Source organism: Brienomyrus brachyistius, chromosome 15 (assembly GCF_023856365.1).
Source record: "Brienomyrus brachyistius isolate T26 chromosome 15, BBRACH_0.4, whole genome shotgun sequence".
Classification (NCBI taxonomy): domain Eukaryota; kingdom Metazoa; phylum Chordata; class Actinopteri; order Osteoglossiformes; family Mormyridae; genus Brienomyrus; species Brienomyrus brachyistius.
In genome coordinates this window covers 12,683,609-12,703,642 of record NC_064547.1, presented here as the reverse complement: position 1 = coordinate 12,703,642, position 20,034 = coordinate 12,683,609, and the positions used below count along the sequence as shown (strand labels likewise).

Below are 20,034 nucleotides of genomic sequence, written 5' to 3'. Positions count from 1 at the left end.
CAGTGTAGTTCGTTTATTAATGAAATTGGAATTTTGTCTAAATATAAGAAAATTATACTTGCTCAGATTTTTATTTTTTGTAGTGAAGTCAAGATAAGTCACTTCAGCTTTCATAATCACTGCTCTCCCTGGTGGATGAATAAATCATTGCAAGTACTTTACACACAGAGAGGTAAGGGGAGGATCATGCCGGCCCCCTTGTTCATTACATCATGGTGGGGGATCTCATTATAGTCAATGTCCCACCCAGGACCCAGCAGGGGCCAGCCAAGGACCAGCCAAGGCCCCATCATGGAAACAGGGGAACATTCAAGTGGCTACATCTGTAGATGGTATGACAGTAAAGCCCAGTTGATTTAATGTGACTAAATAGTCTATTTTTAGGTAATGCTAATGCATTATTGCAGTGTTAATATCCTTATCTGTCAGCTAGTTTTACCATAATGAGCCTGGTCATGTTTTCGTGTTGCCTTATGCCGCTGATAAACAGTGTTTTCCGGTAAAATGAGTGCTTTAGACTATCTTGTGTCACCAAGACACTCGAGGTCCCGGGTTGGCCTGGCCATATTCACTGCCACTACGGAGTATTTGATAATTACTGTATGGGGACATTCTCCTCTAATCAGTGACAGCCCACGATCGATTAGCCAAATGACATGCGCTTAACCCTGGCCGCGGTCATGTGTGGGGATGAGGGAGCGGCATGGGGAAACAGAGGCCCCCAGGTGCGCCAGCATGACACCTGAGTGACAAGGCGTGGGGACTCAGTCACACTGCTACACGCGTCTCGCAATGTCATGTTCTTTTCTTTGACTGGTTAAGGAAGTAGACTGTAACCAGGGGCAGTTTTACACATAGGCTACACATCTGGAACCATAGCCTAGGGCCCTGGCAAAATCAGGGGCTCCGCCTGACAAAATAAATGTGGCAGTGATATGCATTATTAAATCCTGCCAGTCGATCCACCCCGCGGCAAATTTTAGAGCCACCCCCCCCCCCCCCCCCCACCAGTAAATAGCTCAGTTGGCCTATTTGGGAGGCCTTTTCAGCTTAGGGGGCCCAGAGAAGTTGACCGCTGGTGAGGACAGGTAAAGAGCCCTTTCTTCGATGATGCCAAACTAGCTTCTGGTTTTTGCCTTCTATCCCAAACCACAAACCTACAGTAGACCTTCATGCCTGAGGCTGGATTTTTCTGACTCTTCTGTGGCCTCAGGTAGTAACTAACCAGGGCTGCAGCACCAACTCCTTTAATAATAATACCGAATTAGGCCCTGTGTCCTGCTAATCCAGTTTGCTGTCAACATCGGAAGCGCCAACAGAATCTTGAGCTTGGCAAGACGCCACTCAGAATAAAGTCAGCTGCCGAAGCACATAATTCCATTTCATTCAGTTAGATTCATTATAAATAGGTGCCCTGTAGCCGAAGGCTAGTTGTTCTGTTAATTCCAAGAATCACAAAAAGAACTGTATCCTTTTAGTGGGGAATTCAATTACACACACGGTACACAAGCATGGGCCATAAGTTATAATGCTATCTATTTGTCTAAAAACAAGCAAAGTCCTCAAAGTTAAGAGTTGACAATTTGTTTTTGTCTGTATCCATCCACACTTAAAAACCATTTGCCACGACGGCCTTGATGCCCGATTGACGGGCAGATTTATGTGTCTTCAGTACAGACTGGAAATTAACAGAATGCCTCTGTTGTTTTTAATCCTCTGTATGATCTTCTTAATTCACATCATGTGGATGGAGAACAGGTCGGCTCCCTAAGACGATTACTGCGCTTTCATTGACAATAGAGCTGCTGTGTAGCAGTGAGATATCTGAATACAGTGAAAATGATTTTCCCAATTAATACCAACCAGGTGCACACAGGACAATACAAGACTTACACTTGTGTATTGAAAGAAATTCCCCAAAGGCATCAAAGGGCGGCAGTTATCAGTGTCTCTAAACCAGATTTCACTGAGCAGGCAGAGGCCACTTTAGGTTTGTTACGTTATACGATTGACTTGAACTACTTTGTTTCCTGAAGAATTAGCGTTTAATAATGGAAAGTTCAGATAAATCTCACAGGGATGTTTTGCCTTGGAATTACAGGGATTATATCACAACACATAATGGGTGTAAAGCTAAAATAATTAGCATTATGACAACAGGTAGGCCTGTTCTTATCCCAAAGCCGTGGTCTTAGACATAAGCCACCACAAAATCACCATCGTCTCTGAATGTTTCAGGTGAGACACCTTCTGAGATAGAGAGCGTAACTCATTAGCCACAAAATTGAATTTGATGTGTAAGCTTTAATATTGAGTCCAAGGTGAAGTCAATTCCTGGTGACCAATTAGGCAACACATCTCCAGAACTTTCCATCTTCTGTCTAGGTCTTCCTGTAATGAGGGTTTAGGTCATTGAAGATCCTGGTCATTTTTACCTTCACCTTTTCCAAAGCACTGGGTTCCTAATATGAGACGACTTCAGTCTGGCTGTTTGGGCTTTATGGGAAAGTTCAGGCATGATTTCATCAAGAATCCACTTCACTGATTGGTCATTCACAGGACTGTGTTCAGTCAGTTTTTCAGTTGTCCTCCCTGATTATGTAAATCACACCATTTCTTCTTATTGTCCAATTCCTAATAATAAATGGTGTTTTCTCATGACCAAAGTCCTAGTCCAGTCAATTTAAGATCAGAAATACCTAAGGTGGAGCAGCATGACGGTACAATGATTAGCACTGCCTCACACCTCTGGGACCAGTGGTTTGCATCTCCGCCAGGGTTCCATGAGTTTGCATCTTCTCTTTGTGTCATCATGATGTTTCTTCCAGGTACTCCAGTCCGTCCGCCCCCCCCCCTCCCAGTCCAAAAACATGCTGAGGTGTACTGGAGTTATCAAACTGGCTGTAGGTGTGTGAGTGTGCCCTGCAATGGGTTGGTGCTCCATCCTGGAATGTTCCCTGCCTTGTGCGCAGGCCCCCTGTGACCTGGAATAGGACAAGCAGTTACAGAAAATCAATGGGTGGGTAATACCTGAGATGCCAACTTATATATAAGTAATGCATTTCCATCTTTAATACATCCAGCTTTCCTTGGTTTGCCCAATCCTTTCTTTTCAGATTTTTTTTTCTGTCATGGCAACATCCCTATTGTGCCGCTCCTCCTGTGTGCCACACCGCCTTGTTACCCTCGTGTGGAATCCTCTTGATTTCCAGCTGTTCCTAGTCTTGTCCAATCGAGTCTGTGTATTTAAGTGCTTCCCAGTTAATCTTTTCCCCAGTCTTGTCATTAAAGTCTTATAGTCTCTGTGCCCCCGATTGTATTCTCCCTCTAATAAACCCCGAGTTTACCCCTTATACTTGGACTCTCATGCTTCCCTTCCCATCGTGCCTCCTGACAAGATGGACAGAAAGGCTTTGATAAACCATACAATAAATGTCAGCCTTACTCAGAGGAATCCTTAGCTTACCCTTAATAGCAGCCTGAGTCGCCCAAACCTGAATCCATCTTCCAACACTACTGTATCTATAAGGTGTTCATTGTGTAGTACAGAAATGGTTTGGAATTCAGTGTTTGCCAGGATGACCTCTGTGATCATCCACTACCTACAGTACTATACCAATACAGACCAGTATAGGTGCTAGGATTTATCTGGGACCTCTGCTAAGACCTGCTGGTAACACTTTACTTGAGGGGACACAAATAACTTAGTTACTTAGTGACTACTCAACAACAAATCATGAATTAATAGGGTTCCTGCATGAAATACGTGAGCCGCCATGGTTGATTAATGACAAACACAGGATCAGTACATAACTAACACTCATTCACTGGGTAATTGATATATTATGTAAGCTTGTACAGCTACATTATTCATGTCTCCTCAAATAAAATGTTACCTGTTTGTCTCAAGCCGCCCTAGCAGGACCAGAATTCTCCAGGAATCATAGCTCTTAACTTCTCCAGTGCAACAACAGAGAGGTGGATGTATATATTGATCAGTTTAATGAAACTGCTCAGTCATTTGAACATACCTGATTACATATTTCAGGGTGACGTAGAAGGTCAATGGGCAGAACTGTATCTTCATAATTCAAGGGCTGTGGATTTGATTCCTGCCCCTATGTGAGATTTCCATGTTCCCTCTCTTCCCAAATCCAGAAATGTGTAGTTGGTCAAATAGGTGTTTTTAATTTAAATGGACTGGCATCTCATCCAGCATGCGCCCAGTGCACCCTAGGGTATGCTCCAAGCTCACTGTGGTCCTGTCCTGGATAAGTGGTCTGGATAGATAATAATTATTTACTTTACTGTTATTAAAATATGCATAGCTGAGTAATACTCAGATATGATAAATAATTCAAAAATTGACAAATTAATGAATGAAAAAAAATTTAACATACCAAAAGTTGACAAAAATATGGCCTATTTTTATTTGTACATAATATAATCCATTACACACACACACACACACACACACACACACATAAAGCTTTATTTTGTAAAAATATATGTGGAAAGAGTTATTAGGGAGCTCTAAATAAAAACATCATTCTTAATTATTCATTCATGCGAATCGTATAGTACAGCTATTTTTAAAAGTCATTAAACAAAAACCATGTACTGAAGAATAGTGAAGGGTGGGTTCATTAGTGGTACCACGATGAAGTTGCCACTTTCTTTCTGCGTAGCCTAACATTGTTGGAAACAAACGTGCATTTGTTCGGCCTGATCGTGGAGGAAGCTTGGTCGGGGGTGGGGGCGGCAGTGGACCGGACTGGAGCGGTAGATATGCAAAGACAAAGCCGTCTATTGGCTGCAGCTGTCTGGTACCCAGAGAGGAGGATGGATGGAGCTGAGACCAGGGGGATGTAACAAGGAGTGGAAGAGCTCCTAGGCTGGTGTGATACGGCACTGCGAGGATGTGATCTCATTAGTACGGGCTTTATGTAAACCTCCAACCCCCAGCAGCTTGACATTAAAAAAAAAAAAAGTTGGCAGAGTGGAGGATGATTCACCGACAAGCTATATTATCCCAGGTAGGTTGCGTTTCTTTGTGGACGGTGGACGTGGGAGGTGCTTCCGTGCGGCGGAGGGGCACTTCTTCGGTCGGTGATGGAGCGGAGCAAGGGGACGCCGTGTTGCGGCAGACGCAATGGGGTCCTGTGCATGGCTTAGCGCTCCGCGATGCGGAAAACGACACGTCCGTGGCCGCGTTTGAGGCATGCATGTGGCGCCGCCTCACCGCGCAGGGCCGACGGAGGCTGCCGATGGAGGTTCTTTGTGTCAGGGGCTTCCCTCGGCTCTAGCTAATCCCGGTCGGCCCTTTCTGTCTCAGCGAGAGCACCTATTACGGGCGACGCCAAAAAGCCCAGATCGAAAGGGGCTGAGTGGATCGATTATTATGAAACCGAGGTGAATTCCAGTTTGAGAGCAAATGACGAAGGAATGCGTCCGATGAGTGATCATGCTTGCATGTCGCATCGGTAGTGAATAGTAGGAATAATAATTCACATGGTGCATTGTTTTCAAAATAGAAAGCAGCATGCACTCATCTCGTTATCACCAACGATCAGTCAGGCCTTATTTGCGTGTATATTTGCGTGTGTGTCTGTGCGTTTGTTTTCGTGTGTGTATGTCTGTTGTTACATCTGTACTTTTTTTGATCTGCAGCACTCCCCAGGGACTATAGGCTAGCCACAACTTTAGATCGTTCAAAGTTTCCTAGCATGAAACATACTAACCGCGAATGTTTTGTAAATAAGTTGTGCAGTTGTTTTTTTACGGGATGCAAACATCCTTTATTTTATGCATGGCGATATACAAACTTTCATGTATAGGCATAGATTATATTATATGCTACTTTGAGATATTGTATGGAGTTATTGAATCTTATTTTTTTGTACGTTGCTTAGTAATGCTATCAATATCCCGGAAATGGTTTTCTTAAGTGTTTAACTGTCTTATTTCCTAAATCATTTACATAAGGTAATATCCTATTTTGGACTTGTAAACTCATCAGTCGTTGATTTAAAAACAGTGAGTCATTGTGCCGAACATGTCGTAGTGTGACGCAGAGGAAATTTTGTCAGGCGAGGCTTAAACTATACACTAAATTGTTATCAGTTTAGACTACTCAGTCTGTAAGTTGCGGACAGTCAGGACACCCAGAAGCAGGGGGGTGGTATTGACCATTGGCTCTTCTGTCACCGTCTGTCATTGCAGCATTTAATTGCATCGATGCATAATTTAAATTACACTGGATGTAAATGACTGAAAAAAGGCACATTGAACCTCGATATGTATGGGGGATCTATGTAAGGCAGAGACGTGAATTATGGTTGTAATGATTAAGGCCAAGGTGCCGATATATATATGCCGGTATAGTAACGCTGACTACATACCTCGCGTGACACAGTGTTAAATTTTTAACATAATTTACAAAATCTGTCCTGGGCAACAGCGTTAATACAGCACTGAGCAAATGGACAGAGGTAAGAAATGAGAACTCTGCGAGTTGCATTTTGTATAAAGTTAAACGCGCTTCCCAAATTTTCAAAGCTTATATTTTACGCTGTGACCTCAATAATGATGGGTTAGTTAAAGAGGTTCTTCCAGTCAAGAAATGGTATGGTAATTACTCTGACAGAATTACTTCTATGCAAGCACTCAGTGTATGCAGTGTAACCCAGACTTGTAACTTGTGAACAGAAGTAACGTTAAAATGAAATTCTACTGACCTGTTATTCAGTAAATCCTGCTAATCATTATGAGTTTTCAAAGCACAGTGTAATGATGTGATCTATTTATCACTCCTCAAACTAGACTTACAAAACGAGGCTCAATGTCATTTAGTTCAGTTTATTCCAGTCAAATACTTGCATTATAAATCAGAACAGCGTCAGTCCTGTACATTTTATAGTGTAGAAAAAAACATCTGAATTTTCCTGACAAGAAATGTATTCATCTGTCCTGAAACTCATTTCTGTCCAATAATACCCCTGTGTCATGGAGTTAACCTTTATTTTTGGCTGCTTTTCCTGTGCTTGTACAAGTCAAGCAGGTCTTTAATGTCATTTTTAACCAGACACAGTTAGTACAGTACACAGTTAAAAACGAAATAGCATTTCTCTCTGACCAAGCCACTACATAAATTAACACAAGACTAACACACAACCTATCAACGTAGAGCACAGTGTGCAATCTGTGCAAACGCTGCAGGACAGTGCAAGAAAGAGCAGGACTGCTGACATCGACAAGCACAAACAGGGCAGTAAAGCCAATGCTGTTACCTGTACATGTGTGGATGGTGTGTGTGGAGTCCGTGATACACGACATTCCTCCCACAGTCCAAAGACATGCAGTTGGGCCAAATGGCATCTCAGCACTGCTGCTGTTGTGTGATTGTGAGTTTGCATGTGTTTTTTCTCTACGATGAACTGGCATCCCATTCAGGATGTACCCATAGTGTCCTGTGCTGCAAAATATAGCACCCTCCCCCCACCCGCAACCCTGACCAGGATAATCGGCTGAAAGATATACAGGCCAACATTATCATTCAATTTGTTCCCGATAGTCAGTTTGACTTGGATAGTCTGGGGCTGTCATTGTGATCAGCTAAAACACAGCAACATTAAGATCTTTCTGTCAAATAGTTAAGATAATATCGGCCAGCAGCATTTTGCTGTAGAAAATTAGATTTTTGTTTTCCCAGTCTAATGAAAATACATTAGGCTTTAATATATTTCACAATTCTTGCCCAAGCTCAGTGTAAAATGCCGAATGTGCTTTTTTCTTCTGATATTGCAGATTAAGAATTCTCTGTAACTAATGCAGGTGTCAACTAAAATTGAATTAGGGTGGCGTCTGATTCAGTTTGGCCTTATTAACCTTATGTGATATTTATAATGAAAGTAATTTTCCCTCTGTAATAGGTGTATCATTACCTGACCCAGAGTAATTAGGTGATTGCACTGTCATATTTCTCTGCCACGCCGTGACACTTTGGAGATGATTCTGAATGGCTACACTGTCATGCATATTTAGTGCAGGAATTTCAGTCCACGTTGTTCCTGTGACACTGGATTTAGCCTCGGGGACCTTGAGGATGGAAATTCTCGCACAGTGGTGGTCCAGGGCTCTGAGATGTTACCTGTGTATTACTTGTAGGGCTTTGTTAATGATACATCCGACTTTGATGCTCAGATAGTCCCAGAGGCAGCTCACGCAGGTGTGACACGTGGACATTTTCCCCACATCAACACATCAGAAAACCCAGTTTTAAAACAAATTTTAATGCTTGTGGTTGAAATTCATGCAAGTAGTAGATCATTGTTCCCTGAGATCTTCAAGGATTTCGGAGTGAGCTATAGTAAGATTCTGTACTTGCTCTGCACTCTGGGAAATTTCAGTAAAGACCCATCCCTGTCGACCTCAGATCGGGTACCTCATAATGTACCAGAATGCTTTAATGTGTGCATATAAGGCTGGACATATATTCAGAACTTGTATCAAAACATCACAAAATATTTATTGTTTTGATTTGGGATATCTTTAAGATAAAGTCCTTGAAAGAAAAAGGGTTTTGGTGCACAGAATCAGTATTGTTAGTGATAAATGCCTGTTGCGCTTTCATGATATTTTAACGATAATCCCTTCTGAATTTGGGGGGCATAGGAAGAGGGGATATGTGTAAGTTCCTCAGCATCCAGGATGTCACACTGACATTGTATGGGGGGGGGGTCACATTAATGATTCTGGACTGAAGGATCCAACTGACAAGCTACTTGAACCACCAACTTGAACAAGCCCTGGAAGTCGCTATTTGCTTTGGTGCCAGGAGGCCTGTTGGCAGTCAGGTTCGGCCTGAGGGGGAGTTGGGGGCGGCTGGGTTCTGTAATAGGGGAGCGATCTGTCACAGTATAGCAGGTATGAATGGATGATGGGATCATTCAGGTTTCTGCGTGTCTTTGAATGCTGACTATTAGTTTGGCTTTAATGGTCAGATTAACAGGTAGTAGTAATACACCCTATGTAGAATTGAAAATATAGTACTATGGCCATGTTAAGCTTGGCTAATAAAATGTACTAACAATTGATGTATGATGTTAGTAATTTGTTTAAGCAGCACGGTTATGGATTTGGAATATAAATCTGTATAAAACAGCTTTCAGAGAATTAAATTTCAAAAAAAGACTAGAAATTGTAGTACCTTGAATGCATAAATTAAAAATAACCAATTATTTATGCTGTTTAATGAAAACTCTATAGGGAATAGGCCAACAAATTATACTGATTGGAGAAGTAATTTTCTTATTTTTGATACTCTGCTTTAGGTAATTTGTTTAGATGAAGCATGTGTTACATCATTATATGGGGTTTTAGTTTGTTTGCTTTCGTTTGAACATTTAGCCTGTAACCTCACTGATATCAAAGCCGAGTTTCTGTATGTTTCCGAAAATTGCTTAAGGCTTGAGTTCTTCACACAAGGAGGAGAAAACATTTGGGAGTTAACAGGGAGAACATCCTCTCTTATACTGCAGTGACAACGTAGATAGAATAAGACAAACTTCCGAAACTTGTAGCGTACAATGAGTTTAGCTAGTAAGTGTGTTGCTGTCGCTATATTTTGATATGTATTTAATGGCAGAGAGAGTGCTTGCATTGGGTGGATAGACCCAGTACACATGATTTGCAGAACAATGGTCCTGGTTATGAGTGGGTGGCCTAATTAGTCAACAGTGGACAGTAATGGTGTTAGCAATGACAGGCTTTGGGACAAAGGTGGGACAGAGGATGAGACAAAGGACAGTGAGCGTCAGTCGGATCATAGACAGGATGGACTAAGGGGACCATTACTGCGCCTGGCTGAACGGCTCAGAGATCATTCTGGCAGATGGACTGAGCAATGGGACGGCATAGAGGTCAGAGGTCAAAAAGTCAAACAAAAGCTGTCAAGAAGAACAGAGCAGATGTCCTATGGCGATGTGGGTTTGTCACACAATGAAAGAGAGGGAGGTTCCCCCTTTGTGGGACATTTGTAAAAACGTGTCTTTCTCAGCTATTTTCCTTTTCCTGATTATGGGTAGTTCATGGAAATCTAGGATGGAAGACCATATTTTTTTCCGGTAGATTAATCAAAACTATTTTGCAATTGGAGGCAGTGTTATATACTTAAAAGATCCTGAAAAGAGTCAATAGAACTTTTCATTGTTTTGTTTAGTTTCTTTTGTTGTTTGTTTGTCTGCTTGTATGTTTGTAGGAGCTGAATTCCAGAGAGCACATTGGATGTGTAATACTTGTACATGAATAATGATGTAATAATCTGTGGATATTTATAGGGAAGCTTGCAGGAATATAGAAATAGACACTCTAAGGGTGTCTTGCTGAAAACGAGAGCATCTTCCAACAATAGTAGACTTTTTTGATCCTTGTAGATTTGTGGAGCACAACAATGTGGGAAAAAATGATATAATACCTCTGCCCACAGAAACACTTCTCTTGAAATTGAGCCAGTTTGTTTCAGGTAGTTTAAGAAGAACACATTACGTTTATTGCCAGAATCGCAGGACAGCGTGTTATTATAGTAAGTGAGTATCATACCTTCAGTGAAATACAACAAGACTGTCATATCAATTTTTGGAACAATAAGAAACAAACACTTGAAAGGAAAACACAGCAGCATTAAACAGAAACAGTATCTGTAATGAGCAGTGTGGCGATTACAGCGTTGTGGAGCACGGTGTTAATGTCTCTGTGTACGTTTGACTGCATGCACCATCAGAAAGAAAAGGGCAACCAGCCAGGGTCTCCATGTGGGCACAGCTGCCCCAAATATCCAGCAGGCGTACATGCCGAAAAGGAAGGAAACTCGTACATTTTCCTACGAAGCGCCTCTTACCATGAATCTTTGTGATTTTCTATATATATATATATTTGTGTGTGTGTGTGTGTGTGTGTGTGAGAGAGAGAGAGAGACATCTCCGCCTGGGTCACATGTGTGTGGAGTTTGCATGTTCTCCCCATGTCGTCGTGGGGTTTCCTCCGGGTACTCTGGGTTCCCCCCACAGTCCAAAAACATGCTGAGGCTAATTGGACTTGCTAAATTGCCCATAGGAGTGCATGTGTGAGTGAATGGTGTGTGAGTGTGCACTGCGATGGGCTGGCCTCCCATCCTGGGTTGTTCCCTGCCTTGTGCCCATTTCTTCCGGGATAGGCTCCGGACCCCCCGCGACCCAGTAGGATAAGCAGTTTGGAAAATGGATGGATGGAGGGATATATATATTTTTGTTTTTCAATTTTTACATACATTTTTTTTCACATGAATCTTTCATAGGTATGTATCTATGTTGGAGGTGATGTTACACAAGAATAGTGTTTCATGTTAGTTGTTTATTGAGGCCAGCTTGAAGTGTTAACAGATGCAAGTGTTTTTTATACAGGGTTATTTGTGACCATACCAGTAAGTCTCCTTTAGCGAGCCGGAATTCATTTCTGTCATTTTACCGCTCCTCTAGAAGGCTCTCCCGATCTTTTTAGGTCCGGCCCGTACTCTCCCCTCTGTTCCAGGCTTCGAATAATGCTTGAATTTGACTCGTAACGTCAGTTAAATGAGTCAGCGAGGCTTTCCTAATGGAATGCAACATGATATATTATTAGTGCGTAGCCAGATGGGGAACATCTCTGTGTCCCTGAGGGTTAGAGTGGGACTGAAATGGATGGAAACATTGTGAAACATCAGGATGCTAAAAGACCTTCTCCTCTCGGCTGTGTCATCACTTTAAAAGGCAGTTCCTCTGTCCAGACATGGTTAAAATGTAAAGGCATCCAGTTGTCTACAGATGGCCTTGGTTCCACTAAAACCTAATCAGCAGTTTAAATTACGTTCCGCTACATTACTGTGTTTTATGGGACTTCCTGTTCACAGCCTGAACACCTCTCCTCTGCCCTTATAAGAAATACATCAATTTTATTGGCTGATGGCAGAGAGGGATTCTATATTGTGCCCAATCACATTCCTGTTTTTTACACTTATACAGGCACCACAAATCAGCTGTGCGATTTTTCTCTATTTAAATGGATTGTAAACATCTACATTAATTTGTTAGTCTAGCGGACAAGTTAGTCAGGTCCTGCTCAATCAGAAAGCTAAGAAGAAGATTTCAGGCTATTTTTAGGATTTTAGGACATATGTTAATAACTTCTGATGTTGTTTTCAAATAGTCATAATGTAAGCAATCTTTTGTAAAGTAACGTCCTCACGTTTCAGTGATAAAAGACAGAAAGGCATTATTAAACTGAAAGTACTGGATGCAAGCAGCTAGATGATTGTCTGACTTCTCTTGTGATATATATATTTTTTTAAGAATTCACTTTATGTTTACTCTCGTGGGACAGAGCAAACACATCTCCTCCCAGCCTTACGTGAAGCGCTCTGCCTTCTTACCACATTGAAGGTCTTGTTTCTTTGTGACTAATTCCTCAGTAAATGAGAAGGACGCGTAAGTGCTATCTTCTGCTGGCCAGAAGATAGGGAGTCGGTTTGTTGACAGTGGCTGTTTGAACACTTCCTGAATTGGAATCTTCTGCCGAATTCCTGCGATGTTCTGGGTAAATATACACTTAGCTGGTGCAATAAAAGGAGCCCAGTCTTTGTGGGTGATTCACCTCTGAAGCGAGATATAAAGTAAGGATATATAAAATAACAAATCAGAGGGAATTAATGAAATATTCAGGGACTCAGGCTGACATTGTCTGAGCTTCCGTCATGCCAATGGAGTGTATAACGGGAGAATGAGCTTCTGATGGCTTTCACCGGTGTTAACAGACATCTTCTTGTATTTAAATCAGATTTTCTACAAAAAAAAAGTCAAAAGAGAGTTTCAGGATTTGGCTTAGGGTTTATTTCCCCTGCAGTGTGCACGTTTGGAAGTGTTCGACTGATATTTTCGCCTGTGGTTGTAGGTAGATCCCTTCGCGTTGGTGTGTATGTGTGCATGTTCATGGTGCTTGATAGCATGTAGAGCTGAGGGTGGGGGGGATTTCCACCCGCTACATATCCGCGTCACACTCTTTGGAGCCTTGATTCCCGCTGTGCTCATGCGAGCTCTAACGTAATTAGAATCCTGCCCCTTTAATTGTTCCCCGCCGTCTTGATAGCACGTGCAGAATCTCTTTGTGAGATGGTATGTCATCCTTTTTGGAACAACCCAGGATGGGGGGGCAGCCCATCGCAGGGCACACTCACACACCATTCACTCACACACCATTCACTCACACACTATTCACTCACACACCATTCACGCACACGGGCAATTTAGCAACTCTAATTAGCCTCAGCATATTTTTGGACTGTGGGGGGAAACCGGAGTACCCGGAGGAAACCCCACGACGACATGGGGAGAACATGCAAACTCCACACACGTGTGACGGAGGCAGAGACTCGAACCCGGGTCCCAGAGGTGTGAGGCAACAGTGCTAACCACTGCACCACCATGCCGCCCCTTATTTTCTATAATTCAATTATTTTTTTTATTCCACCTAATTCTAACCACATGCCTCAGTGGTTACTGTAAATAAGCTTTAGGCATTTTATACGAAAGCACAATATGCATATAATTAAATATTCATTTTACAATATAATAGAGAATTGCCCAAATATATTCAGCACTGCAGAAAATATATAGTACGCATACATACATTTATTTTGCCATGCAGTCTTATTCAAATGCAGGCTTTGCTTGGCTCTAATGATAGCAGCAAGTACAATCTTAAGAAAAAAGATAAGAAATTTGTCAGGACAGTCACATAATAACTTGCATTGAGCACCTGCAAGCTTCTAGGAAGGAAATGGTAACAGGGATTTCCTGTAGTTATACGGACATTCGGGTTAAGAAGTTCAAACAGGAAAACTGTTTCTTTTTTGTATTTCTAATGTCTTTCTAATGGGATTATACCCATAAAAGAGGCATTTGGGGGAAATACTGAGAGGAAATGCATGTCCTAGTGTGAGATTCCCCTAATGATTCAGTTTTCGATGTTAAAATGAGTAATGCTTCGCTGTCTGAAACAGATTTTATGCAAATCATCCTGCTATGTTTAGACTTTCCAAGACATATTCCAACAAATACCATTCCATCCATCAATTTATCTTCCCACGGCTTGTTCAGTACAGGGTCACAGTGATGCTGGAGCCTATTTAGGGCAGCAGGGGGCACTAGGCAGAGGGCACCCAGAGTGGGATGCCAATTGAGTTACCTTCCAAAGATATTATACTGGCTACTGTGTAAAACCTGATATATGCAATATAATTAGCTACCCTTTTGTTCTTCCTATTCAGTGTGGACCTTTTCCCTTTATTGTAATAGAAATTTCTGACAAGTTCTTAATGCAGCCTTAATTATTCAGTGCCTGTAAATCTGAGTGAAACCAAATCTATCCATTACTGTGTAATCCAGTCCACTCCGTGTGACTCACTTCCATTTTGTTTTTTTGCTGGTGTTCCATATCTTTTAAAGCAAAAAGACTAACAAAAATAATTTATTTATTCAATAGTTTATACTTGCTTGTGGGAATTTTACTTAGACAAAAATGTTCTGAAGGTAGAATAAAAAATAATTGGTTCAGAAAGATAACCAATCATACTGTAGAGGAGGTGGGTCCAAGACATCTGATTAGTTGGCCCCGCCTCCTCTAGTTGCTTAGCCCCACCTCCTCTACAATCTGATTGGTTATCTTTCTGAATCAATCATTTTTCAATTCTGCCTTTAGAACATTTTTATGTAATTAAAACTCCCATGAGCTTTATACTTATTCGTAGATGTCAGTGTTTTTATGTAAAGTCAGTCTGTTAAAGCATCGGGTGCCAGTTGTAAAACAGGCACAAGTGAAAGAGTCAGTAGTTTATGTGGAATTTAATTAGAATTATTACTTAGTTGTAATGTTGTCACAACATATTAAAGTTTACTTGGAAGTTTTGGTGGTTTGAAATTTAAGGGCGGGCCAAAATTGACAGACCTGTGATTTTAACAGCAAACAGCAAAGTCTGCCATCCTGATAACATCGATTACGGTAAACTCGCTATGTGTGGGCTCTGATGAACCTGGTAAGATGTTCCCCTGACAGCTCTGTGTGAGCATGTCGAGCCAGAAGATAATTACGGTCCGCAGCTGCTGGTGGAGGGACGACATTGCAGTGTAGGCAATCTGCAGGATCTGGACGTGGCGTCTGTGTTCTGAGAGAGACCAGAGCTGTGTTGACAAGAATCATTAATCTGTGTACAGGCTCACTCACTGGATTAGGAGTATCGGCATTTTGGGCAGATTGATGTTACTGATGTTTTCTGTTATTCTAGATTATTATAAACCTCCCCAGAGTGAAATATTTAATAATATGACCTCATGACTTTATCAGGGGTACCGAAGCTTATATGAATATCCATAAATAAGAACTAAAAAAGTTTTTTCTTAGCGGTAAACGAGCTGGCTAGCAACACGAAACTTCAATACAATAAGCCATAAGGTGTAGTTCTCACACAGTGCTACAGTCACTGAAAGGCCAGCACTACAGTTCAGCTGATATCTGCTGTACAACACTGAGTCTCTGCAGAAGAAGATGATGGATAGGGGGCAAACAAGACCCCAAAAGCTTCAAAGGTCAGCTAACAGTAATACCGTGAAGTAGATGGTTTTGCAGCTGTGTCGAGTCAGGTGTCGAGGAGTCATCAAACACAGGAGGGGGATGCACCTGAATATCACCTGGAGATCTTATGGCTTAGAGAAGACATCTGCCCGCTGCTGAAATTACCTTCAAAAAATACAGCAGATTGCAAGGTGTAGACAAGGGTGATTAATGGACCTACTTTAAGTGTTACAGGTCTTCTCAGAGGGGGAAACTTTTCACCTGAGTTCTTTGGACTGGATTCTGGAACCTGGCGGATATTTCGGGATGCCCTGATCCGGGGGAGTAGGGCTGGAAAACGGTAACCTGAGCCGCTCTGAGATCCCCCAGAAGCCTTTGAAGCCTCTGCTGATGTCCCTCAAGTCTTCAGAAGGCCTTGGCTGATTCTGCCTGTCATATCCCGTAGCGTCTCCATATTTCACGTCGAACGGTATCACAGTAAGAAACGAGCATTATGTCTGTATTCATACAATCTTTTATGCAATTCTTAAAGAATTAGGTTACGCTTACGTAACACAATGCGGGATGTATATATACTGGTGAGTTCCCAAGGTATGGAAGTCTCCACGGTGGGATTAGATATTTAATGAAGGCAGTAAATCGATTCCTAGGAAGCCTTCAGTTAACTTATTGATCGGGCCATCTGTTTGTTCATTCAGACTTTATCAGACCTTGTTACTGGATTTAGCAAGTCTTTTGGTTATGAGGTATCAGTGGCATCAGTTGAAAAGGCCATATATAGTAATAGATTTGACATGGAGATCCTTCTGGAAAGAATATGGTGATGTTCTCTGCTGAGGTTTATCAGACGGTAGTATGTTGGCCTCTGGCCTGTACAGCATAAAGCACAACATCACATTAATTCCATTCTGAAGTAAATAGTGTTAGGTGGCTTGGTCCTGCAGTCTTGTTCTCCAGTTATTGTTTAGCTAGTGAGCTACGAATTAGCGACTCAGAAATGTCCCGAGCTGTTGATGATTCAGAAATGCACGCGGAGCAGCCTTGCAGTAGCGATGACAGAGGAACGGTTTTGCTGTGAATGCAAGGTGAGTAGCAGAGACAGGCATGCAGCGTAAGGATTATTGAAGCTGTCGGGTCGCCCTGCCTCTTCTGGCTGCGATCTGAACCCGTATGACTGGCATGGCAGCTGATCCACCTGATGTCGGTAAGAGCGGCTTGGGAGAGACCCTGCTGTGACACGGAGCTCTTCGCCAGCACATTCGCTGCCTCGTTGTGCTGGGCGGCACCTTGTAATCCTACAGCAGTTATGTCATAAGGCATGCTACTCTTCTGCTTGACTTCTGCTTGAATGTCGAATTGCCGTCAAGTTCTTTAGTCTTTTCAGGCTATACTTAAGGCTGCTTTGGGGTGTCCTCATTATGGCTGTCCGTAATCTTTTGTAATAAGGCTGAGAACGAGGGACAGGGGGGCTTCTCCATTGTTTGGCTCCATTAGGCTCATTTGTTTGGGGGTGGCTGTCAAAGACTCAGGCCGCCAGTTTACATAAGATGCCAAAAACATGTTTTCGCATTGAAAACCCAATGAGCTGTGGGCTTCGTATGAGGGCTGATAGGCTGATTAACTCATGTAGTGTTCAGCCTAAGAGCGAATCAGGATCGAAATGATGCAGACCTGCATGGATCTTACCTTAAACGAGCATATTCACAAGACAAATGCCATCTAAGTAAATGAATATGTATCTCAATTATTCCAATTGCAATTATTTGGTTTTTTCTTGTAGAGGCAACACTGAGTCTAAGTGATGTTGGGGGTGAAATCCTACCTTCTGTGTGTGTGGAGTTTGCATGTTCTCCCCACGTCATGTATATTTTCTGCCAGGTACTGTGGTTTTCTTCCACAGTCCAGAAACATGCATATTGGGTACTGGTATCTCTGAATTGCCCATAGTGTAAACCTGTGTGTTTGTGCCCTGTGATTGACTGGCAGCCCATCCAGAGTGTACAGTAGCCCATCCTGTGCTGCTTGGGATAGGTTTTAGGTCCCCTTCGACCAGCATCAGTTAACTGCTTAGGAGATGGATGGATGGATGGATGGATGGAAGAATGGATTTCTATTTACATATCAGCTTCAGACAGTCTAGACTTTAAGTACTTCGCAAAGTATCAGCAAACTAGAAATCATGCAGGTCAGATAAATTTAATTTGTTAATGAGATCTACCATGATAATCATGCAAATGCAGGCAAACGAGAAAATAATTAAAAGAGTCCAGCAGGGTTTCTTCTGCTTTTTGAAGTATGAGGTGACGCCGACCTGGACATTGGTTTGCACGTCACAGTGAGGCTTATTATGCATGTTATGAAACTGTTTTCTGTCTGTCCAGCCACGCTCTGCTTTTCCCTGTCTGTTTGAGTGTGTGTGTGTGTGTGTGTGTGTGTGTGTGTGTGCGTGCGTGTGTATGTGTGTTTTTTATGCTGTCTTCACTTCTTTTGCAGGATTTTTACTTTGGCCAACATGAGATCATCAGACGATGCACATGCCACCAGCCTGTCTCCATGTATGTCCCTTTTCTTTTGATATCTTCATGCTTTGTCGTCTATGATGAAGATACCAATGAAAAAAAAAGCATTTAGCCATCCATCCGAAACATCAAAAACAGTCATGACGTCTTAAATGTATTTAAAGGAAATGACAGAGTGGTAACATCTGTCGGCCATTTAACTGTAAAGCATGACAAATTTCTGGTATGTTAAGAATGATTGCTACATTAATTCCTCTTATTTGTGAGCTTTACTGCCAGAACTGTCTTGACCTCTGGTTGAAGTTTAATCTCCAATTAGCCCATGAATTGCAGAAAGAGCATTGTTTCAGTGACAAGTATCTCCCCGGTCTTAACCACATTGGAATAATGCTGTTCGCTTTTCCTCAGGAATTGAAGTGCTTTCAGTTGACGAGTCATTATGCTACTGCACCTGTGTAGTGTTAAGGTCAGTGTCCGTCTCCTGTATAATAACAGCTGCTTGTCTCATCATCAGACTCCATCAATGCCATTCATATAAATGTTTGTGACTATTTGCACCATGACCTTACCCTGATCTCAGCCAAAGACGTTGCTTTTCCTGTTTGTGATTGCCCCCTTCCTGCGACTAAGTTTTTACGTCAAATGTCTCTTCGTTCCAGTAGGGCTACCTACAAGCTTCAGCGCTTTAGCGTCCTAATCTCCCTAACATAGCCATGTCCCTCGGAGAGCTGTTAAAAAGGGCCCTCCAGGTCCAGCTGTGAAGATCTCCCTGACTGCCAAGCTTGTGTGACATCCTATATCCACCTCAAAGTTGTCATTCAACATCAAAGTTAATAATTCATAACTGAAAAACACACATAAGGGTAATGCTAAAATGGTATTATTGGTGCTGCATTAAAGTCATGGATATTTCACAAAACCTGAATTAGGATCCCAGCATACATCGACCAGACTTTTCAAGTAGAACATTACATGAGGTACATGACCAGGGAAAATATATGGGTGGTCGACAGCTGACAATGGAACTCATAAAATAGATGGCTAAAAGTATCTGGACACCAGCTTGTCCAACATGTCATATTGAAATCAAGGGTATTGATATGAAGTTGGTCGGCTCCTTGTAGCTATAATAGCCCCTGCTCTTTTGGGAAAGCTTCCCCTTAGAGACTGGTGGGATTTGCTGCCATTCAGACTGGGTATTGATATCTTTCTGTTTGTGTGGCCTATTGTTTTGCAACCACACTTCCTCATAGATGTTCCATCTTCACAATCACTTCACTAGTGGTTGACCTGCAGCTGCAAAGGGGGGACCAGCTCCTTACTGATGCCTATGGATTTAGAATGGGACGCCATAGAAGCTCCTTTAGGTGCAATGGCCACATGTCCCAATGATTTTTTCATATAGTGTATGTAATTCACTACAGTCACCTTTGTGTTGGTTTTTATCACTCAGGATTCATTCACATCTTGCACCGGCAGTTCATGGTTTTTCCCTCCTCGGTCCACTCTCACTAGGTACTCACCAAGGCTCACTGTCAGCACCCCACAGGGCTTTCTGAGATGCTCTGACCTAGTCATCTGACCATGATGATTTCGTCTTTATTAAAGTCTTTCAGATATTTACCTCGTCTCATTTCTTCTGCATTCAGCATGTCAACTACATGTACCAGATGTTAGTCTACCATCTAACATATCACAGACTTTGACACACACTACTACCCTACTATATAGATAACATTATTGGCTTTACCTGGGAGTGTCCTTTGTGTTTTTGGCTCATTGGTGTTTGTAATGTATGCAAATACACCTTAGAAGAAGAAAATCATATTTAAATGCATAGAGTTGGGGGCTTGAATTCTGCTTCTATTCTTTCTGTGTG

At 42.1% G+C, this 20,034-nt stretch overlaps 1 protein-coding gene across 4 annotated transcripts in view; it reads left to right on the top strand.

Annotated features, from left to right (window-relative positions):
* Positions 1-4,695: 4,695 nt before the first annotated feature.
* Positions 4,696-20,034, top strand: part of LOC125708931 (E3 ubiquitin-protein ligase HECW1-like) — a 78,508-nt gene continuing 63,169 nt past the window's right edge. The window contains exons 1-3 of one of the 4 annotated variants that reach the window (XM_048976856.1): positions 4,698-5,036; positions 18,130-18,191; positions 18,564-18,621. In XM_048976856.1, the coding sequence (XP_048832813.1) occupies positions 18,595-18,621 (27 nt within the window). In that variant the 5' untranslated portion in view covers positions 4,698-5,036; positions 18,130-18,191; positions 18,564-18,594. Of the gene's footprint in view, positions 5,037-5,092; positions 5,413-18,129; positions 18,192-18,563; positions 18,622-20,034 lie in introns of those variants that run through there. The other 3 variants (XM_048976857.1, XM_048976858.1, XM_048976855.1) reach the window with 3 other exon arrangements.